The sequence below is a fragment of the Amblyomma maculatum genome, chromosome 8, assembly GCF_055883805.1.
Source record: "Amblyomma maculatum isolate TAMU_Amacu chromosome 8, ASM5588380v1, whole genome shotgun sequence".
Lineage (NCBI taxonomy): Eukaryota > Metazoa > Arthropoda > Arachnida > Ixodida > Ixodidae > Amblyomma > Amblyomma maculatum.
Window position 1 is genome coordinate 88,996,606 of NC_139351.1, and position 23,768 is coordinate 89,020,373.

At 44.3% G+C, this 23,768-nt stretch overlaps 1 protein-coding gene across 2 annotated transcripts in view; it reads right to left on the reverse strand.

Moving 5' to 3' along the window:
• Window positions 1–23,768, reverse strand: part of mmy (UDP-N-acetylglucosamine pyrophosphorylase mmy) — a 79,665-nt gene that overhangs the window by 2,105 nt on the left and 53,792 nt on the right. The window contains exons 1-10 of one of the 2 annotated variants that reach the window (XM_084576742.1): window positions 20,763–21,493; window positions 19,171–19,293; window positions 16,727–16,890; window positions 14,965–15,169; window positions 13,043–13,202; window positions 12,546–12,734; window positions 11,444–11,637; window positions 10,942–11,076; window positions 9,893–10,078; window positions 3,706–3,744 (exon numbers count right to left, since the gene is read on the reverse strand). In XM_084576742.1, the coding sequence (XP_084432868.1) occupies window positions 3,706–3,744; window positions 9,893–10,078; window positions 10,942–11,076; window positions 11,444–11,637; window positions 12,546–12,734; window positions 13,043–13,202; window positions 14,965–15,169; window positions 16,727–16,890; window positions 19,171–19,293; window positions 20,763–20,857 (1,490 nt within the window). In that variant the 5' untranslated portion in view covers window positions 20,858–21,493. Of the gene's footprint in view, window positions 1–3,705; window positions 3,745–9,892; window positions 10,079–10,941; window positions 11,077–11,443; window positions 11,638–12,545; window positions 12,735–13,042; window positions 13,203–14,964; window positions 15,170–16,726; window positions 16,891–19,170; window positions 19,294–20,762; window positions 21,494–23,768 lie in introns of those variants that run through there. The other variant, XM_084576743.1, reaches the window with a different exon arrangement.

A 23,768-nucleotide genomic window follows, 5' to 3' on the forward strand; every position in this document is an offset into this window, starting at 1 on the left:
AATTCTGCTTGCATAAAAGTGCCCCGGATGATAATATATGATATAAAAAAGAGCACACTGTTTAGCCTGTTTGTGCACAAACAGTTAATTTGCAAGAGTATTTCTTTCCATGCCCTCCACTACATAAACACACTTTCCGACCACTGAATCTAAATTCCTCACAATTCAGGACATGTTTTTAAACAAGAGTCACGTCTTAAAGGCCCACTGTCCACCCTCCGGTCGAAAATATTTTCTTCCCCGGTGACTCTGAGACTTCGCCCCTAGAACGCAAGGCCGCAAAATGTTTTTGAAAAGAGTAACTAATAACGCAGTTACAGCCACTGCAATCACCAGATTCTGTCATGCTTCTCTCCTTCCGTTCCCTCGCAAAGGTTTTTCACTCTCCTGCCCGAGGTCGTCTAGCCTCCGCAAGACAAATTCCCCTTCCTCCTCCGCGTTTGGTGGGAGGACGGGCATGGCGAGCGCGAAAAAAAAAAAAAGAAAACAGGCGAGGGAGCACGCGCCGCTGGATTCAGTCTGGCCGTGGCGAGGGAAAAGCGCGCAGCGAGCGGTAGACACCCATCCTTCTCCCGTCAGTCAGCGAGATGGACCAATGGACGTCGTTCGCGGTTAGCACGTCATTACTGTGGCCCGTCGGGCCAGCGCAGGAAATGGGGAAGCTGGCTTCCCAAAGGAGAGCATGAGAGAGCTTCGAATTGTATTTTCGATGCTTTGCGGCGCACGTGTCACTGTAGCATTTTGCACAGACTATCTCCGGTACCTGATCGAAACACTGGGCTCCTTTGCTTAAAAGGGCCTTCCCTGACAGTGGCCCTTTAAGACGATTGTCACAGCCTCACACAGCATCTTGAGACACCGAGAACATATCTCTATCAAGGAATTTACCCAGAGTGAAGGAACGAGGGCATGAACATGGCTAGGCAGCATACCGAATAGCAGGTTTAAATGACGCATCAGATTCCCTTCACGTGTGGAAAAATATATACTGGCCAGATGGGGCATTGTTTAAATGAGAGGGCAAGTGAGCACTTCCTAAATGTAAACGAAAACTCCCAAAGACGTTTGTCCGCCCATTCCAACCAACCCCACCACAAACCTCTGCCTTTGATCTCTGCCACAAAATTTTGGCGGCAGTGAAGGGCAAAACAAAAAAGCAATTGAGAATTTTTTTTACTTAAAGGCTGGAGATGCACGAAGCAGCATCCCATCAATCCCTCTACACGAGAAAGAAACAGCTCTCTTGGAAAGTGCTCGATTCTTACATTTCAATCACCGCTAGACACCTTTGTGAACTGTCTTTATGGTAACGGCAGCTTTTAGTCTTTTCTGACTGAGGTACCTGCCATGCCTTCGTTTTTCGCTGCTTTTAATTGTTTGTGCCATATTATTTGTTGGTTGTCTGAAGATCGCTTCTTTTTAATGCAATAACATTGCTCTTCACCTTGCAGGTTCTCTTCTTTTGCAACCATGTCAGCCACCTTTCATGTTTACTCCTTCTAGACTACTGTGTGATCAATGCCCTTGGCCTTGCTGTTTAAGGCAGATGTACATGTGAGTGCTTGCCCATTCACACATTTTGTGTCCAGCTTATGTTTGTCACTGCAGTCGTTTAAACCTTTTGTAGCGAGAGCTACGTTGGCCACACTCTCGCCATTTCGTTGCGCTTTTCTTTGCCTGTTCTTCAGAAGAAAAAGAAGAAAAAAGACGAAAAAGACAAACAAGGAGAAGGGGAAGAAGAAGAAGGAAAGGAAAAGAAAAAGAAGGCATAACCCTGCAGTTGGTAGAGGCAAACAACAACAGCGAGCTGCTAGAACAGAATGTTCGTTCGAATGTTGTGACGGCAGTGTACCCCGAAGTTCAATGTAGAGACGATGTCATACCACTAGAAGTCTTCTACACCCGAATGAGAATGGTCAACCACGAGAGGCAAGGGGTACTCATACGTGAAGTGATTCCCCTATGCCATAAACAACGCTGAAACCATAGAGTAAACTACTATGTGCAAAATCCATGTCTTTACTTTCAAGCCAAACCTAAGCGTAACCATGCAGATTGCTCTCGTGTAACTCCAGGTTTAGCCACAAGCTAAACCACAGCTAATTTTTTTTGCTGTATCCTCCACAGTTCTTTTTTCTTTACAATTGCCATTTTGGGGGCATGTGCTCACAAGCTGCTGTTTTAAGCTTTGTCATGTGGCCTGCATTCGGAGTGCACTGAGAGCAAAGATCTTTTTCCTCTTTCACCAAACCCTCGTCGAGCATTTTGAGACATTCTTTTTTCACATTGTTAATTGGCTCATGTGGTCCAGTGACAATGGCATACATCATGCCGGTCTATGAAACGATAAAGATTTGGTAGTCAGTGCCTATACTGCATTTCAAGTCCCCATTCCTTGGCATTGGTTTGGTTTGGTTTGTGGGGTTTAACATCCCAAAGAGACTCAGACTATGAGAGACGCCGTAGTGGAGGACTCCGGAAATTTCGACCACCTGGGGTTCTTTAACATGCACTGACATCGCACAGCACACGGGCACCTTGCTTTCGCCTCCATCGAAAAGCGGCCGCCGAGGCCGGCCTTCGCATTGGGTTAATCCATAGATAGCAAAACACCAAGATGCCCAGACTAAATTTTTGATTCAAGGCATCTGGCAATTTTTGTTCAATTTATTTGTTCCATATGAATACACAGCACAGCCATTACCACAGTTAACCAAATTAGCTTCGTGCAATTATTTAAGTAAAGCAAATGCTGACAAATAAGGAAATGAGAGTGAAGACCCTTTCTTTGCCATTATTACCCGCTATACTGTGAACTAAGCTATGGAATAATATTTTCGAAAAAGGAAAAGACCTTTGAATGCCCAATCCTCCATGCATATCAAATCCATCTCTCACAACTGGCTCAACACACATGCCATAAAGCAGTACCACATTGAGCAGAATGTGGAGGACAGAATATTTATAAACATGTCCAGAATTGCAATGTAGGAAAATTAAGTGATCAGACAAAAACACACAACTTCAGCGGCTAAGCTGAGACATTGATAGTAAAAAGGAAAAAACTTCACCCAGCCTGCTGTTGCCACTGTGGAGGAGCCCACAGCAACAAGACAGTTCTGATTAAATAAGATTAAAGAAACCCCGCTATTAGGTGCTTTGGCTTAAACCTCTATTATAACCAATAACCTCACTGAGCAGCCCCGTGAGGTCATAGTTACACGTCCGAAGTCACTTGTGGTATCCGAGCCACTGTCAACTTCAACACATTTAAAGGAGCCCACTGTTTTTTCAAGATCATCTGTTACAGCCAGACATTCCCAACACCCTGTGGGATTGTTATCCACATGAAAAGCCGCCACTAGGCACAACCTACTGTCGCCAGTCATACAACCCATTTAACTCACACCCTCAGAGTTAAATAAGCTTTTAACTTAGCCCACGAGTGATCCTTTCGTCAAAATATTCTGCAGCCCCTTTAAACTTACAGCTCGTGCTAACAACATTTATGCCACATTATGTAACCACTCCGTCAAATTTTTATCGTTAGGCATAGGTACAAGGTACTCCAAATACGCAACAGCAATTTCCGACTGCATATAAGCACCGAACTAGTCCGTCCACCTGTTTTAAGAAGCAGTCTAAAAAAAAAAACTAGAACATCCCCATGTTTAGGGTCATAGTCGCAGAATAGCATAGCAGTACCTTTTATGGTCACCGTGGCCATTCTCAGTTTCCTCCGCACTGTGGAACGAGGGTTGGGGAGGAGGGGCAACGGGTACGTGCAAAAAAGAAATGCATGCGGTCTTCAGCTAGAGTGCAGAGCATGCCACACAAAACTCAAGAACATGCTGGACGGCAGTCAGACCTTCCAACACACCTGTCACATGGGCGTAAATGGAACAATGCGCTCACTTGCTCAAATCATAAAATGTTTGAAATTAAATATTTTTATGCAGTTTTTGGACTTCAAGAAATGATAGCATAGTCACTATGTGAGCCAAAGGTAAGCAATGAAAGACAACATAATTTGACAGATTATAAAACAACCCCAAATAATTCTCCTTTCTCCCTGGTCACCCGACAATCGGTGGTTTTGACTACCACAAGTGGACACTAGCCTGTTTCTGTGCAAAGCAGGTCTTATGTAAAGCTGCACTAAAACATTGCACTTCCAGGATTCATTTAAAATGTAAATTCTAACTAAAAGTATCCATCCAAGTTTTGTAGAATGTAAATATTTAAAGGTGAATTACACTAAAATTAAATTCATATGCTTGCCCTCAGGTTAAAGGCCTAAAAAATGTGCATGAACACTTTGCAGGGGAGGCTTTCTGACTGCTGTTAAAGCAAGTTAAAAATTAAGCTGCGTTAACTCCGCCATAAACAACTTTAATGGTATTTTTTTTTTTTTTTTTAATTTTCCTTCACCCATGTAACAGGTCTGAAGCACTATGGTTTACACCACGTATGTAACAGTAAAAATCAACTCAAAGACAGCACTAAGGTAGAAATTCAAAACAGAAACAGGCAGCCATAACAATTCAAGAATTCAAGTAGAAAATAAAAAGAATCTGAAATGCACTATTACTAAAACTGTTTGCATAGTGCGGAAGGGAAACAAGAGCCACATTGTAAGAACTGTCAAACTGGCTAATTTAGTGCGTCTTTTAAAGAGTGCCGCTAGGACCATGTAAGTTCCAAACAATAGAAAGTTTCAAAAATGAAAAGCGGCATTTGTTTCCTATTTTGTGACAAAGCTATCTTTTCACCTGCTATGATCTTGCAACGAGGCAGCAGTACTTACAATTACTAATTTATAAATGAGGCCAGCATTAACCGTCTGACAAAGATTACAGAAGGAACAGCACAGGAGTTAGTCCTGGTTGAATTATTTGCGCTGTTCCCGTTCTGAAGCTGTTTTATATAATTATAATTGGTTCACATGAAGGGAAAGGCGCAGTATCTGTCACACTTTTAGAAACCTGACCCATGTCATAAGGGAAGGAAGGAAGGTGAGACTGAAGCTCTTTTGTGGCTGTAATATTTGTTGCACCCTTCAAACCCAGCAACTACAGCACACTAAGACAACTCAAGAACAGGTCTTTCGCCAAGAGCATGTTTTGCATGAAGTGGACTAATCAAGAACACTAGAAGTACCTTGTAAAAGTCGCAGTGTGAGAAGATATGTTTATTAATATTACTAGTATATTCTAACATTGAGCTGCATCTTAATTGCTATCAGAAATGAAATTTCAGGGTTCTGGACTTTGGGCCCAGTGAGATGGCAGGCCAAATTAAGCTTCTGGAGCACACTCGATGGCACGTCATGTTGACTCCAAGTGTCGGTAGGAATTTTTATACAGCCAGCCATGAGCAACACAACCACAAGGCGATATAGTGGCGGCTCTATGCGACGGTGGAACCGGGTGACACTGCTGTGACATCACACTAGATTTGCGAATCTGACAGTTCACAATGCAAGTAGACAAATTTATGCTACAGCAGATGCTTACAAACAAGATGCAGAGAGAATGCAGACAGACAACAGAAGCTTTGTGTTCGAGCAGATAAGAAATATACAAAATCTGAAGCAAAGCGTGCATTGATAAACATGCAGTGAAACTTACGCTCTACCTAGCTACTTCTCGCAGCAGAACCAAAATTACAATGTTTCCTGATAACTAAGCTCCAGGTGAGTATAGTTGACCCATAGGCGTGCTAGAACAGCGTACCTGCAAAACCTGTCTCATCAAGCTTTTACTTTCCACTCCAATGAAACTAGTAGCAAGATAAAGAATAGGACTGCTCCGTAACGTAGCTATAGTAAGTTGAATCCCGCCACAACGAATACCGCCACAACGAAATTTCCGCGACAACGAATAATTTTTTATTCCCCGCGAGTATCCTATAAGAATTAATGGCCTAAATTTCTCTGCACAACGAACCATTTTTGCAGAGCGTTTCCGCTTCAACGAAATTTTCGCGTTCAAAATCGAAACCGAAACTAGTTTTATTGGCGAGAAGTCCAAGTCAAATCCAAAGCCACATTAAGCATGAAATCACGTGATTGCAGTTCCGCCATTTTGGCTTTGTGTCGTGGTCGCGTTGTTCACTCGCTGCCTTTCTCTTCGACAACGACGAGTTTTCATCCGCAGGACACGATGGCAACGCAAGTGAAAAAACGCAAAACTCTTTCCCTTGAGCAAAAAGCTCAAATAATCGCCCAAGCAGAAAGCGGAAGGAAGAAAGCGGCAATTGCTGAAGACTTCGGAATTCCTGCAAGTTCGCTGTCAACGATTCTAGGCAATAAGGACAGCGTGAGAATGGCACTTGCTTCAGGCACATCCTCGAAGCACAAAAAGGTGACGCGGCCCCTCCATGAAGAGTTGGACAAAGCAGTGCATGCGTGGTTTGTGGAAGCACGAGCCAGCAACGTCCCCCTGTCCGGAAGCATCGTCCAGCAGAAAGCCTTGAACTATGCATGCCTACTTGGCATTGATGATTTTAAAGCCAGCATTGGCTGGCTAAACCGTTTCAAGGCCCGCCATAACATCGTTGGAAAAGTGTTGTGCGGCGAGTCAATGTCAGCAGACGTGGACGGAGCAGCTGCTTGGAAGGCGAGTAACATGGCCGGAATTTTAAGCAACTTCGCGCCTGCAGACATTTACAACGCCGACGAGACCGGGCTATTCTACGAGATGTTGCCGGCTAGGACGCTCGACTTCAAGGGGCAGTGGTGTCACGGCGGCAAACACAGCAAAAAACGCATCACAGTGCTGCTTTGCACAAACATGGATGGCTCGGACAAGCGTCCGCCGTTAGTCATAGGCAAAAGTGCCAAGCCGCGCTGTTTTAAGGGAACTCGTAGCCTACCTGTGCAGTACAAGGCGAACAACAAGTCATGGATGACCCGCGCTATTTTCACCGAGTGGATGATGGCATTCGACCGCGACATGAAGCGGCAGGGCCGTAAAGTTTGCTTGCTTTTGGACAATTGTTCAGCGCATCACTCCGACGAAGTCAAGCTCACTAACACGGAGCTGAGGTTTTTCCCTCCCAATTGCACGTCTGTCTTACAGCCTCTCGATCAGGGCGTGATTCTTAGCCTGAAGCGCGCTTACCGCGGGAGGTTAATTCAGCGGCTGCTTTTTAACACTGAAACCGGCCGAGACACGAAGGTGGACTTGTACGTGGCACTGCAGATTATGTCTGCTGCCTGGAGCACACTGGGGCGCTCAGTAATTGTGAACTGTTTCAGGCACGCCGGATTTGCCGAAGGTCGACCCGTACACTCTGCTGGCCTAACACCAGGCGTTACAGACGACGACGAAGAGGCGTCACCGGCTCCGGGGATCGCGGCCGCCTGGAAAACGCTGGGAGAAATAGGAACCGTGCCGCCTAATCTCGAGCTCGACGAATACATCGGCGCTGACGCTTGTGTTGTTGTTCACGAAGATGTGAGTGATGAGCAGATCATAAAAGCTGCCCGGAATGATAAGGACTCTTCCGATGAAGAAGACGACGACGTACAGGAAGCGCCGGCTGCGGCAACCGCCGTACAGGTGATGGACGCTTTTGATGTCATCAGGAATTTCGTTGCTGTCCGAGACGACGATGTTGCAATGGGTTTGCTGACCGAGTGCGAAAATCGCGTGACGGCGTTGCTCGCCGTGAAGCGTAAGCAAACCAAGCTTACAGATTTTTGGCATTAAACGCCTTTGCTGCTGCTTGGGCAATTCTTTCTGCGTTTCACGTCAAATTTTTGCGATAACGAAGTTCCGCGAGAACGAATTTTTTTTCGTGCACCGTGAATTTCGTTATAGCGGGATTCAACTGTAGAGGCAATTAGTAGATGAATGCATGGTTTAACAAAGCTGACCTGACTTGCTAGATGCTGCACATTTCAAGCAAAGGGACTGCCCTGATTTACCTGTGCAGAGCATATTAGTACAACACTACACAGTACTGATATGAAGCTTGATGCTCACTAAAGATTGGAATTGTCCGGACTACTGTAGGCAACAAGTCAGGGGAAAAAAATTATATCCCTGCTTTAAGCTGGAAGTCTACAGCGTGAAAAGAAGCAAACGGAAGAGCCAGGTATCTTGCTTAAATTTCAGTCTCCAAGATGACTACCATACGCGCTGTGCATCAAAGATACGACATTTAACACATAAATTAGATAAAAGATTACATGAAGTAATGCTTTAGTCAGGATTAGTTGGTTCAGAGCTAGCGACATAATTCTGGTTTTCTTATTAAATGAAACTGAATTTAATGTCACAAAAATAAATCCTTGGAGCACATATGCACGCAGTCTGTTATATAGTACTTGCACTGAAGCGGTATGCCGCATTTTCGAAGCTAAACTCTAGCACAAAAGATAAAAAAAAATCAACAGTCTGAAAAATGAGCAAGCAAGCTTTTTTCAACCGTAACTCAGCAAAGATTGATCATAAGGCTCCATGCCTAGTAGGAAACATTAAATATATTAAGAAATGAATGCAGAATAAAGAGCATACAGCAAGGTGCCTCAAAACAATGACTCAAAACATATAAGCTCCTGTAATCTCTATTCAAAGGAAAAACTGCAATAAGGCAAGAACGAAAAAAAACTAAACAATTACAGCTAAGTAATTGCGTGGATGCTTATCACTGCTACAAAACCAGAGCATTATATCTGCATCATTAATGTGACAGGATATGTATGCATGCAATAATGCTCGCGAAGGGTAACCCACAATTACTGCTGGGTGTACGCCGCGATTTACAACCTATCGGGTTAATTTTAGGGTGGATTGGCAAACTAAATTCCACACCTAACTTAGTTGCATTACAGCTACAAAACAACATCGCAATAATGGTGTAGGAAATGATGACCAATCCCCTATTACTCAGCAAACCAAAGCTTGATAGCTCTCTGATGAATGTTGTCCTATTTGACAGTGCTTGCTTAGAAATTTTACATCCACGAAATTAGCAAAATGGGTTATGATACGTTACAGAGCTGCTGTATTAACTTTGCAAATTTTCATCCACACCTAGGCATAATTTTTCACTTTGTGAGGTGCCAAAAAGGCGACATTTGTAATGGCATATTTACTATACGTACAACATCTTAATTTCCTTTCTATGTTTGCAGTGCAGACTCGTGGTTCCTATTGCTATGCTTTCTGAACATGCTTGTAATGAATTAAAATAACTTCACTTAAACTACACTTTTTGTCCGCTTTACAGCAAGTGATCTCAACAACAAGAAAAAGCAGGTTATCCATGACACTTGTCTGGAAATAACCATACAAAATTTCAAGAGAAACATTTAAGTTACTCTAACTAATCACCCAGTTAGACAGGTAATTGGCCACAATTAAAGTTTAATTCAACAAACTGAAAATGCAATCTCTGAATCATGCAACCCTACTTTGAGCGTGTCATACATCGAATCCACGGTGCTCACATATGAACATACCATCATCTTCTGGGTATCTGTGTATCATCTGGGTATCTGTGGGACTGCCTATAGGCATTTATATGCATAAATAATTCATTCCATATTTTATGTGTAAAAGGCAAGTCAGTTCATATATGAATAAATTGATTTTAATTAATCTTAACAAATTGTCTGGGCATTTCAATGCATAAATAGCAAGTCAGTGGCACACCATATTTTATGCTCTTTGGTCTGCACCCAGTTTGTGCTGCTTTTTGAAAAATAGTACTCCTACTTGGCAATGCTTCCTTGTCAACTTGTGACGCCAGCTGTTTCACAAGTAAGAAGGAGAGTACAAGAACAAGGTATTTCCTATCACCTGTTTAGTGCGACCACTAAAAGACGCAGAAAGCAGAGGCGGCCCCCACACCCACCACGTACACAGGTGTGCAGCCTGACCTGGGAATGAGAGATATGGGGCAGCCGTCCTCGTCCACGAGTTTGCCGCCAGCGCTCAGGATGTAGCGGTGGTGCAGGCTGTACAAGGCGTGGCGCGCCGTGGTGGGCGTGTCCTTGGCGGCCCCCTCCGCGTTCTTGAGGGGCGAGAACTCATCCTCCCGAAGCACTTCCCACACAAAGAAGTTGCTGCGGGGACACAAAGGAAACAAGAGTGTGATAGAATGCAGGGCTCAGTGGAAAGTGGTGATAATTTCATGCAACTTTCCTCACTGGAGTTCACAAAGTGCGCCCTACACGAGGGCCAATTCTAGCATGTGAGGCAAATTCCAGTTTCTGTACAAAACAAACTTTCAAAACCAGACCGCTCATGCAAAACGATTTGTGTCATTTTTTAAAGCACCAGTATAACCATTCACCAACGTATGCACAAGCAAGGGCTCAGGCACAAGCTGCGCAACATGTTGCAACAATCGTCAACTATGCTCATCATTTTGTTACTGCCAAGTTTCATTTGTGTTTAGCAGGAACTAGTTCGACTAGCAAATGGTTTGCTTTTGAGGTTGCTGTAGTACTTCAGTTTCCCAAGCACCACCACCAGCACACAACGATGTCAATAACCAGGATGTAGAGAGTGTTGTGCTGAAAGTACTTCTATGCCACGAGAATAGGATGAGAGAAAGAAGATAGCTGCACAGTACGAAAGAGCACTGAACAAGGGTTGAGGGGGAGCCCGAGTTCCAAGCCAACGTTTTGACAAGGGGACTTCTCTTCGTCCAGGTGAAGAAAAGTTCCCTTGTTGAAACGTTGGCCCGGCTTGCAAACCTGAGGCTCCCCCCAATCTACCCTTGTTCGGTGCTCTTTCCTGTTTTATGCCACAAGACACTTTGCACTGACAGCTACAGGGCAGCAGGATTAGCAGTCAAGTTAGAGGAAACAAAATGACACATCGTGACAATGGTGTCCATCAGCAAGTTCAGCCCTGCAAGTGAGTAGTGAATTGATGGCCTTAGGGTCCCCATTATGCATGCAGGCAAGAAGTGCCAACTCACTCAGCATACTCGAAGACATCAAACACAAACATCTCCAGCTTGATGCCGTTGGGCTTCTCCGGCTTCACCAAGTCCCCGTGGTCATTCACGTGTGGAATCTTCTTCTTAGCCACATGGTACTTAAGACTCGTCCCCCTGCACCATCAAAAGAAGGGAGAAAGAATGAAGTGATACATGTCAATTCATCAGATTTAATGATTCATAAACAAACATGCGGGATGGCTCTATGACCCACTAACGTTATGCAGAATGGTTTAGAAAGCATAGTTGATGCTGAACAAAACCAACAAGCCTCTTCCGATTTTTACCTGGACAAGGAGAAACAATTCAATTTTTGTGCAAAAGTTTTCCTCGCAAAATTATCACATGCTGTACCAACAAGGTCGAACTTCAAAACACTATCTGATTCGAGTGCTTTTTGGTTATGACATACAACATCCACAGCAGTGTATCATTCATCTAGGTATCAGCTAATGCCCGTAAAGAAGTCAGTTTCCCTTACGCAGTCACTCGCTTAAGGAAGTCGAGGGTGAAGAAGTGGTTGCAGATGGAGCCCGCGTTGAAAGTGAGTCGACCATCGGGGTTACGTCGCTGTGCTGTGCGAAGGGACACCTCGCTGTACTCCACCACCTGGAAGCGACCCTTGACCCGACAGACGACCCCGACTGCCTCAGTCGGGAAGGCCTTCTCCACCACCTGTTGAAAAGGAGCAGCCAAGATGCAGCAGTAGTCATTACAACACCACCTTTTCCTGTAAGAACTCATGATCTATCGATTACGGCTGGTTATTGTCAAAATGATCTGTTATGGTAATGTTTTATGATATGGGGAGCACACACAGTTGCGGGCAGCTGCAGGCTAAATTTAACACATAAAAATTTTCACACAGCACACCCATAGTGATTTCGACATCCTACACACAAGTCTTAACCCAATAAACCTATTTTTAGCAGTCAAATGCCATAGCTACAGAGTGATCCCAATGAATCCGAGTGCTTTAGTGAAATAGTATGGAGCGAAGAAAAATCCCATCCAAGAAGCCAGGAAATCCAGGAAACTTTACCCATTGCCTTTACCATAGGATTTACTTCAGAAAGGAAATGTGGCAATTCACAGTACTCAGAAAAAAACACCCTGCTAAACAACAATTGAAAATGTGATGCTTTCAAACCACTACGTCAAATAAGGACCAAAAAGCATCGAACATCGCGGATAATGGCAAAATAAAATAAGAAGATACATTTTGCTAAGAAAAAAAATTAGTCAACTGGAGGAAAGTGAAAGCTAATAAAATGCATTGTGTTCTAAAAAGGGCTGTCAAGTTGGTTTATTGGGTTTAACGTCCCAAAGCGACTTAGGCTATGAAAGGCGCCAAAGAAAGGCTATCAAGGGAAACTGCTATGCGTTTTCTTTATCGTGTCCGCCACTTCCTTACGAATCATTTCTTTGCAGGCAATCTACATTTCCTGCCATCGAAACTTACTTATGGATTTAATGAACATTTACACAAACTGTTTAAATTTTAAACCTGACCCCATATGTAAATGAGTTATTTCCTATGAGTAATGAGCACCCTATAAATCCCCTTTATGCTGGAGACACACCTTGGCAGCGCAGTCCGCCCCATTGGTGACGCAGTAGCCTACAAAGGTGGGGTCGGCCATCTTGACGAGAATGTTGTCTACGCAGTAGACATGGATGTAGCTGACACCCCGACGCTCAATGTCAGCCAGGATGCCTTTTCTCCGCAGCACACTGCAGAGGCCGCCATTTCCATCCGGCGACATGGACACCTGCAAGAAGCGGAACTCAGTCAACAGGTATAACAAACACCATAAGGTAAGCATCAAGCCAATTTCCTGCTTTTGTGCCACATTTTAAACAGTTAGCGCCTACATGAAGTGTTCCCTCATGCAAACAAATGTTCACGTGCTGCTGTTCATCGATTGCAAATTTTCAAGCCCTTGAAACAAAAAAGTAGACAGGGCCTTCAATGAGTCAATTACGCAAGCCAGGGTTTGTAAGCTGAAGAATACCACTCTATACAGGATATACGTACAACAAGAACAGCATGCCTGGTGACGCCGTTATAGTTACGCACCTTGTAAGGAGTCTCCAGGATTATCTTTCCCTCGAAAGTGAAGGAAGGCATCATGTTCTGCTCAAACACAACCAGACTGTCCTCTTGAAGGCCAAAGAAGTCATGCTTGGCAAAGAACTCCAGCGTGGGCTCCTTGGTGTGCTCGCTGGTCATGATGTACCTGGGGAAACAAGACAGCAAAGCCTAATAAATGTCACATCCACTAGACTAAGCAGGCGGGCAGAGGCCATGGACTGTCAGGGATGATTTCCTGCATAACAGGCCAAATGCAATAAATATCACCCTAGCAGTACAGCAGACTAAACTCCAACTCTATTAGCTCAAACTGGTTTATTTGATCTTTTAATTTCGCCTTGTCGGTGTCAAGGGCACTAAAAAGGCTGCTATGAATACAAGACACTGCAAAATTCAAAATTTTTGTCCCCCCTCTGTCCCTAGTTGATGCCACAGCCGATCCAACCACCACATTACCTTGCCAAAAGTTCTGCCGTGCTGCATTAGTCACCAGTATTTAATAAGCGGACACCCAAGAAAAAAATTTCACTCGAGCAATGCTCGTCAAGGCAACAAGGATAAAAGGCAAGCAGCAACTATTATGAACCATGTAACGCAATGTGAACACGAAGAAACAAAAAAAGGCAAAGTTTGTGATCACAAGCAAGGATGAAAGGAAACGAAGTTGGCAAGAAGCACCTGTCTTATCATTCATTGTTCAGTACTAGTCTATGTTCCTAACTAGACATCCCAGACTGCAAAATCAGAGGATTTCACCTTTTCTGGAAGACCTAAGCTGCTTATTGTTGGTAAAGCAAGTTGTCTGCTTGGACATACTCCCAATACTAGTATCTGAGAACAATGGCATCATACAAAGTGCATTTTTTTATCTCTGACGGATGCCTATGAACCTGCTTTTTATTCTGACAGCATCTTAATTCTTTTCTCTTGGTCTTTCTGTATCATGTTCCTGCCTCCCTCATTAGTGTATTAACAGTATACCACCAAGGCCAAGTCTCAGTGCCTACAGATTCCATACTTAGCGCATTTGGGCACCTCTCGATGGCGTTAAATGCATCTGCCGAACGGTCAGGCACCCTTTTAACATGTGGTATCATGCAAGGTACTTACCGAAACCTCTTGAGAACATTGCACGTTGCCTACAGACAGCCAAATATCATGCCAACTCTCGCCACACAGCACTTTGGTACCTCATCTGCCCAAGTGTAGAGCAACTACAATTGTAACACAAGGGTCACTATTGCCAAAGCCGAACACAAGTATAGATTCAGCTATCAAACACAGAGTTGGCTGCAATAGATGCCGTGATTTTGAACTTTGATTATTACAGTATTTTCACGATCCTGAGCAACCCCCCTAACTTTACCAGTGTGTTTGCTCGCTTCGTCATCGAGCCGAAGCTGTTGGTGTCCCAAGGTGGTGAGGCGTCTGCGGCGCACAGAATGCCAAAAATAGGACGAAAGTAACCTCGATAAATCTATCAGCTTGTTGTCAGTGAACCTAGAACCGGCGGCCATTCAGCAGGGCTCAGCAAATTTCACAAAGACCGCTGTTTGAAGGCCTTAACGAAAGGTGGAATAAGTCTGAAATAAGAGGACTGCCACAGCTTGCAGTTGAAGCCAACTGCAATTTATTTGCTGAAGATGTTTGCCAAGTTCGTTTATCAATTAAAACGTCATTTCTCATGCCCGTCTCATCAAGACATTACCTAGAAAAAGAGGCCAGGGAGAGTATTTTAGATTTTTCGATTGTAGGCGAAAATAAGGGTGCTTAGAATAGAGTAAAAACGGCAGTAAAAAAAACAAGGGAAAATCTCCCTACGTTCAAGTAAATATCCCTCCATCACTGTTACCGTTTATGAAGCAGGCTTTCACTCTTTTGGCAGTGCAACACACAAGCATACCCACCAGGGAATGTTCCCTCGCTTGCCGGTGACCTCCTGTGCCAGCTGGGTGAGGCGACAGAGCCGTTCCCCCTGCAGCTGGTAGAGGGTCTTGTGTGAGGGCAGGCCCACATCGTACATGCCTTTCGGGTATGGTACACCCAGCCGTGTACCCTGGCCGCCGGCCAGCAGAAGCGCAGCCACCTTGCCCTCCGACACCAGCCGCAGACCTGCAACCCCGATCGGCGAGGATGAGCGCAGCAAGGCTTTGCATGCGAATGCGGGCGTAGCAGCGACCATGCCACGCATGTGTATCGAAGAGAGCCCCCGTACCACCTTCAGCGGGTGCATTTCACCTCAGTAAGTACCCCAAAGAGAGAAAGACTGACTGCCTGTGACTACACCTGTGTAACATGAAATTCTGCAACAGCTGCTTGCAGAACTGAATCGTTCAATGTGCCACTCTCTATGTGCCGAGGTAAGGAAACTGTAAGCAGCATTAATTCACTTTGCCGGACACAAAGGATACGATACATCTATCACATAGAGCAGAATGCTACTCCCCTGTGCTTCTTGGCTCCCCTTCGCATTTTGAGGAATTGTAATTAGACCTACGTTAACTAAAACACAACAAGCAGTTTATGTTCAAATATTAGCTATTATGAGTCCTTTAACAGCTGTCGTAGAAAAATATCGGCAGAGAAGAGAACGTAAACCAGAAGAGGATGACTTGGGTAGATATGTGACAAATGGGCCAGAGGAGATATACCTTCAATTCCACCCTTTGTGTCTGAGCCACCTTCCACAACCCCCGTCTCTTTTGGAAAAGCTTGCCCACAATAATTTCCAGCACTATCCCTACGTTCCCTTCTGGTGCAAACACTTCTTTTCACTACTACACAAGTTTTCTCCCCTGCTGGCATGCACCAGCCACCACTGTGATAGGCAACATAACTAAGGAAAACATCCTAGGCGACTGACGTAAAGTAATAAACCCTTCAGCACTTAAAATTAAGCGCAGACCTTAAAACAGTTTCTTTTTTTATAAAATGGCCATAAAATAAAATAAAAACTACATTTTCTAAGTCAATGCATTTACCATACAAAAATATGAAGCATTATATCACCTTCAGAGAAGCACGCAGCACATTTCCGAAAGCGCCCATTCCCCAGGTTCCATATATATATTGTATATATTGTTATATATATACATCTGTGGCTCTGAGTCAAGACAATAAGGGAAACACTGAAATTTTCCATGATGGCATAATGCAATGACGACTGTCACAACTAAAATCAAAGGATTTCCCTTCCCAGGTATTTGTCATTCTGGAATGACAGTAGCACTGCTTTATTCATTTGCCTTTATTTATTTGCACTGCTTTATTTAATTGCCTTGCAGAACCATAAGTCTTTCACCAGCGCCACATGATTATGAATAAAAAGGAAGTGCTAGGTGGCGCAATAAACTGCTTGCACATTGAATCACAACAATAAAAGGACACCCTGTCGGGCAGAAAAAAGTGGACTTCAGTGACCGTGCTATTCCACTCAACTACCAATACAAAACAGCCATTTTTCCAGCCAGGGCCATGTAGAAAGGGTCACAATCATTCTAGAGAAAAGCCATAGGGAAGAGAGCACACAGGCTAGCTTTAAAGGCACATTTCTAGGCCATGTTCCAAGCAAGGTTTAGCAGCAAGATACAATGAAAACGATGGCAGTTCACCGCACAACTTGAAACCGAGCAATGTTGCGAGTGCTACACCATCGAACAACCTTCCCACCTTCATTGCGATAGGCCTCGAGCTTCTCAGGCGAGCAACGGGACACAGAGCCATGCCTGTCGGCAGGAATGGGTTCCAGGAGGTCATCCAGACTACCGGGGTCACCGGCTCCGCCATCCGTTGCCTCCTTGAATGCCACCGAGGTCCGTCCAAAGTCAATGTACCTGCACAGTATTTCGAACTGATTTATTCACAGTGACTGCGAAACATCCTCTTTAAAGTAGTCTCTGCTTTAAATAAGCAGCCCACACCACAATATGGCAAAGTGAACCCCACTGAACTGCTAAATAAGAAATGAACTAGCTAACTGACAGCAATGAAAAGAGAGAATGGGTTAAAATATATTCATCTCAATAGCCCTCATCTAAAGGACAGGACTAGAGCTAAACAATGCCCTGTCCAGCTACCAAGCAAGGAAAGACCCAGCATGTTTGTAAAGTTAAACACCATTCCACAGTGCTCTCAATGCATGACAAAACACACAAATGACAGGCATTTTTGTTATTAGCAAAATGCTGAATACTACTAAAGACGGTACAGCAACATTCTTTTAGCAGGGAACAGAGACACGTAAAGCTGTCGAAATGTGTGAAGCTAGCAGTCAAAACAACTATCAGAATTTTCTTTCAGCTGAACTGCTTTCTGTTCGCGCTGAAACTTTTTCACAGAGGCCACACTAGGTAGTCAGTTTTGTTTGCTACGTTTTTGTAACACCTTTCCCTCATATACTTAGAACTGGGAGTCTACACGGGGGAAAAAAGTTATGCAACAACTGCACTGGTATGCAGTCACTTGGCAGCAAAAGAAGGACGAACACGCGCATTGCAGAATGGGGTGCCTCCCCTTTTCCCCTACCGCTCTTCACATTCCCTGAAGCTCTCTTGAATAAGAGGTGGCACTGACGATAAAGCTAGTGTAAAAACTACCTTTTTTTGGCCTAGTGGTAATGTGAGTTCAGGACTCCTAGCAGGCTGATTTTGATATCACCCTCCCCATGTGAAAGAAGATGCCAAAGTTGGCAGCTCCTGCCAAACATATTGTCAGGTAACCCTATGTCCAGCCAGTACTCTGCCGTGTCAGCTGTCAGCTACTGTGTGCCAACAGCATGGTCGTGATTTTTCACTCACAACGCCAACGCCGGCGGACAGCCGCGGACACCAGGTTTACGGTGAATAGGACCTTTAACAGTGTTGCGTTAAAAATGCCTTAATATTGCTGAAGCAGTTGGCACATGTCATGATACCATGTTGCACGCCAGCGAATGCATTCAAGTCACCTTGCTTAATTGCAGTGTTCAGGAAGATCACCTGGACTACATTTCATCAAAAAAACCACAGCAAAGTTCATACATGAATGCGAGGCATAAAACAAGCTTTGCAAGGCATATACCATTCAATAATAAACTTTTCACTTGTAAATTATAAAGCAAAAATTTATAAAACTCCTGGCAGCACTAGCCGTGCTTGAGTGAACTTGCGTGACCCAATAACAGAGTGCATGTGATCTATGTTGGCTCAAGTATGTCAATATAACCAGAAGGTTGTGCTGTTAGCTAAGCAAATGTGGCCAATTAAGGCAAAAGGGTGCCCACTATCATTACAAACAGCTCATAAAAGCCATCCACCAGGGCATCTAAAATGATGTTGTCACAGCCAGGACAGCACAAGAAATGCATCTGGCCACACTAAAGATTGTTTTATAATGAAATACAAATTCACAGGAATATCTAGCTACATCATGCATTTGCAATGCTATGGCACAGGACCTGTCAACACACTCACATCAAATTTTGCATAGTTCTTTCAAGATTGTGTCTGTCGAGTCCTGTGCATATGTCTGCACACAACCAGACAAGACTTCAGGCCAACCTAAGAGGTGGCTAGATTATTCTCAGTTGCTCAAAATGTGTATAGAAGTAGCCAAAGCAAAATGAAGGATACAACTAAACTTACGGTTGTCAACTAAACTTACGGTTGTCCCTTCTGGTGTTGTAACATCCCCTCCCTCATGCCAATGGGAAATAACTGGGCGGGTGGCATCGGATTCCCTCAAGCCAGTAAATGAATTTCATGACTGATGATAACAGATTTTGCCAAACAAACCTTCTAGTGCTATCGTGTTTAAAAGATAAAACCACATGCAAGCGAGATATAGCTGGTGTGATCAACACATCTTAAATGTTACTTCGTAGAAGAAAATAGATATCTGCACCTTCATCGTCTCTCCAGGTGTTTCGCAACACCCCATGTCTTAAGCTCCAGTTCTACATTGCACACGTCTCGCAAAGTACGCGCGAGAGAGAGAGCGACAACCCCTTTCCAGGCCAGACACCCAGTTCAACAACCTTGCGTGGTGCGTCCAACAGTGCTTTCCTCTCGGGCTTGCCAGGAGTCACGTGGAGTCTCAAGTTCTGCCAAAACAGAAGCACACGATTCGCCAGTCACCTCAGATCGGTCATCAGCTGGCACCTCTGCTCCTCCGTAAGCTGCGGCCAGAACTTGAGCAGGTGCTCCTGCCCATGCGCCTTGAGCGACGCCTGCACCTCCTCAAACTCAGCATTGGTGTATCTGTGGGGCAAACACAAGGAGACTGGGTGAGTAATCACCATGCATAGTGCAACCTCTGGACTGGTTACCCCTCTCCCTCCACCCACTGGAGAGCCCAAGATTGCATGCAGGCAGGAACACTAGAAAGAGATCCTGCCGAGCGGATGCGTGCTCGACAACTTTGTTATCAGAGGAGTTGTTTGCAGAATGTTGCAAGCCATTCAGCAGGCCGAGAACACTGTTCAATAGCATATCTATAGACCATTACCAGGGACGGAATTTCAGCAAAAGGAGCAAGTTTTATCAGCAACGCTTGTAGGGTTTCACGTCGTCACGTATACATCCGGGTATACATTCCTCCGCTTCTAAATCTTTGAACAGAGCCAAATTTGTCATTACACTGTAATAATATGCAGCGCACCTTTTAACCACTAATTATTTTACAAGGATGAACCCACTTCTAGATGTTCACGAGAAGGGACAAATTTAGTGGCCACATTTGCCAGGGACAAAATTTTGTTGCCTTTGGAAACAGAGGTGAAATGTTTCATACCACTATCAAATAGGTCACTTATAGCCAGATGTCATTTGAGAACTTCAGAAGCCTGTTGCAGAACAGCTTGATAGCGTTTCTACAACAGAGCTGCATAATAATGCTGTAATAAAATGAACCTGAAATGACAATCTGTGTTAATAAATTTGCATGTAGAAGTTCACCAGAACATCAGAACTTCTAACTTTGATTTCTTTTTATGCACAAAGTTCCTAAAAACACTGCATAGCTTTCCTTTGTAACCGTATGGTTGTGCTTGGATGGATGCTAATGAGTAATTACTCCCCTCTAGGTTTGGAGAACACAATTATGGTAGCACCACAACCGTGGTCAGTATGTTGGTGCACAAACAGTTGCGCAACAAAAGTCAGCTTTAATGAAATCAGTATCTATGATCACACATCATACCGTATAAGGCTATGTCATGCGATAACCAATGCAAGCTGAAGTTCAGCAATAAGAGTACACACACCAAATGGCAAGAAAGTAGGTTTCAGTACCACACACATTTGTACACATAGCATCCCCACTATTCCAGACGTTTTGTTGCCTACCATTCCATACTGTCAGTATCTTAGAGCTTTGTCGTAGGACAATTACTTAACGGTTAGACATCCAAAAAAATCAGCAGGAACACTTTCTTTCTTTTTTTTTTTTTTTGCAATTAAAGCAACATCATATCCGATTCGCATGCAAAAACATGCGAGATCAAGTCGTGTATACAAAATGTGCGTTCCCAAGAAAAGAAAAATTAAACGAAAACCAAGAAAGGTAACACCGCATGAACTCCGTTTCCTTAACAGGGCCGACACGAGGGTTTCAAACGCGACGTTTTACGATCAGCATATCGCTAACCGCGCATATATGCATGATTAACAACGCTCGCACCGCTCGCAGGCAGGATTCCGCAAGCGGCGACACGTCAAGATTCACGTACGGTTTCGGCGTGCGCCAGTCGTCGTCGTCCACATCCACAGTGCGCGCAGTCAACACACGCTCGAATCGGCGACCGCGCACGACGTACAGACTCATCGCTGCTGCTTCGTAATGCGGGGCTGTTGCAGTGGCAAGGAAACGTCTAGAACGGCAGGGCTGCTGCACTTTGTTCTTTCGAGGTCAGGTCAACACAAGTGCCACTGCGATTACGGCGCCGAGGAATACTCGATAGGGTAGCGGCGGCGTTCTTCAGCGAGCGCTCCGACGAGCGACGTGGTGAAGGGGCGTCGTCCCGATCCAAAGCGGCCAACGTTATCGCGAGCAAGTACGCGCGCGCGCGCGATCACACACACTCACACCGCTCGGCGCAAGCCAGCGTGGCGTGGCTGCGTGCGGAAGAGATTTGATTATTTTTTGTCCATATTTAGTTTCCTGTTTTCTTTGTAGGTTCGACGCGCGCCTGCGCTCGCGGCCGTGTTTACGTTGTGGAGATGAGACAAAGCTGCGGAGAGCTAGCTAGGCGCGTGTCGAGAGAGAAAAACACTGATGAGCAGCACACTTGTGCGCGAGAGATAGCGGGAACTGAAGCAGCGATTAACCACAGCGGTTGCACACAGGCACTCGTAGCTTGGACGCTTTCATTTTTCGTGTCTAATCTTGAGTGGCAAGCAGGCACTAAAGACGTTACAAAACGCTGCAACGCTACTGCCGATCGCCACCCTCCACGCGCCTCGCTGGTATATCCTCCTGAGACCCGGGAATGCATTGGGTGCACAGATCTTTCTTTAACTTTCAGAATAAGTCAGTATGGTTATGAAGGGGAAAAGTGTTAAACGTTTTTTGAATAGCCCTGATAGTATCGGCTCAGTGCGATGTCCAATATATTGGACACTGGGATTCTACCCGTTCTTTTTTCACCAAACGCGTATGTATTTACATGCCACAGGTAATGCTCTCAAACTCGTGTGCAATTTTTTTATTAACTTCTAAGGTAAAATGGTGAAAAAGAACGTAAAAGCGAGCCTTCGTCTGCTCAAAAAAAAAAAAAAAAAAAATCTTTCGCTTGCTTCTTCACTTTCTGTGGGCAATTTCAAAACATCTTCTGCCCTTTGTGATGCAGAAGAAGAGCGGGCATTTGGTGCAAAAGAACATTGTTTTATAATACAAAATTATAAAATTTTAAATTTATAATTTATGATGCTATAATTTATAAATTTAAATTTTTAATTAATATTATAAATTATAAAAATATAAACTTGCGTCAGCTGTCTCATCAGACATGCGAGGCCGGTCTGCTACACAACAAATAGAGGCGATTTTATCCGCAAGCCGCTAAATAACATCAATACTCGTCTACTATTCATAACAAGGCCATGGCAAAAGCGCGGTCAAAATGACCGGGTTGAGTCCCAGCGTCCAACACATTGGACACGCGAAATCAAAGGACGCATGAATAAAAGTAAGCGCTTGAACAGTTTAAATTTCTTATTCTGCACATTCGCTGTTGTATTACCTTTAATATAAAATCAAAGATATGCTTTGAAAGCAGGTAGAAATACGAGAAAAAGGACTTATTTCGCCGACAGGTGCCATCAAACGCCGCGTCGCTGAATGTCGCCCTTTTGAAAAGTTTTGGCGGGAATTTGAACAATGCGTTTTCATCTATGTTGCATAGATGGCGCTAGCAGGTGTCCAATATGTTGGACTGCAGGGTTTTATAAGGATGAATGCCTTGGCATAGGAGTGCTGTCTGATTACTTAGTGTCCAATATATTGGACAAATCCCCATAGCCGGGTCTCAGGAGGATATCGCTGGCATCGCGGAAGCAGACGACCCAGAGTTGTGGGTGCGCCTTCTGGAAATCTTCCGTTACTATTCTAGACTCCAAAAATAAAAATACAAAACACGGGTTAGCGTACACTCTAGCTTGACAAACCCACAAAAAGATATATATATATTTCTGACATTAATGCTGTAAAGAAAAAGGCCTGCCCACAATGCGTAGAAACGTAATAGTAAACCTTGCTGACGGTAAGTGGCGCTAGTGAACACGCTTATTTTGGAATACGTGTTGAAGTCGATCGCAACACCCTCCACGCCAAGGTGCAAAGCGGGAAATTTGAATTTTTTCGGTTGACAAGTTACGCTGAGTGTTTTTAAAATATCTCGTGCACTGCTCTCACTCCTGATAAAGGCGTCCTGCTGAGGCGGTAATTGACTTCTGGGCATCACATATGCTTAATCTAAAGCACTCCGATCAGTTTTGTGCAATATGGGGTGCTGTACTAGAGCGAGAGTGGGTGCAAAAATGTGACCGTGTACTTTCCGACATCCATTTCTGAACCAAATCGGCGAATGTTCAGCGTTTATTTCTTGTCCTGATTTCAACGTTTTCGCCTAGTTGCATGATGAAAAAAAAAAATCGAAGTTTATAGATAAAGTGCGATCGAACAGCATTTTTCATCTCATTGGCACACGTATTATGCACAGTTGGTTGTAGTATACGCCTTTCTGACCTTGTTAATTTGATCGTGTCAGCGTGCTAGTGTTGTGTATATGCAAGACGCCTTAAGGGGTCAAAGAGAAAATACACGCCAATTTCGAACAAGACGCGCAATTATTTTACGATGTCGCACGGAGACAACAAGCTCCGTTTCTCTGAAGGATCGGCGCAGTGCGCAACGAGCACCATGAGCAAAGTACGTCGGCGGTTAGTCGATTAAAAACCGCCGTCAGTATCACTGTATTAAGAAAATCGCTCCTTCCTCCAACTACACAAAGGCGTACCTTGCTACTAGGGAAAAAAAAAACCTTCATGAATTGATCAAATACATCGACGCTGGACAGCACGGATACGAAACAGGTTTGTGCGAAATACGCATATCGAGCGCCGAGTGAACTTGCTAACCTTAAGCAAAGTTTGATAGGACAGGTTTTAACCAAGCTGGAAGGTTTTAAGGCACGAAAAAAAATATATAGTCTAATGCTCTGAACAGAGCTGGCGCA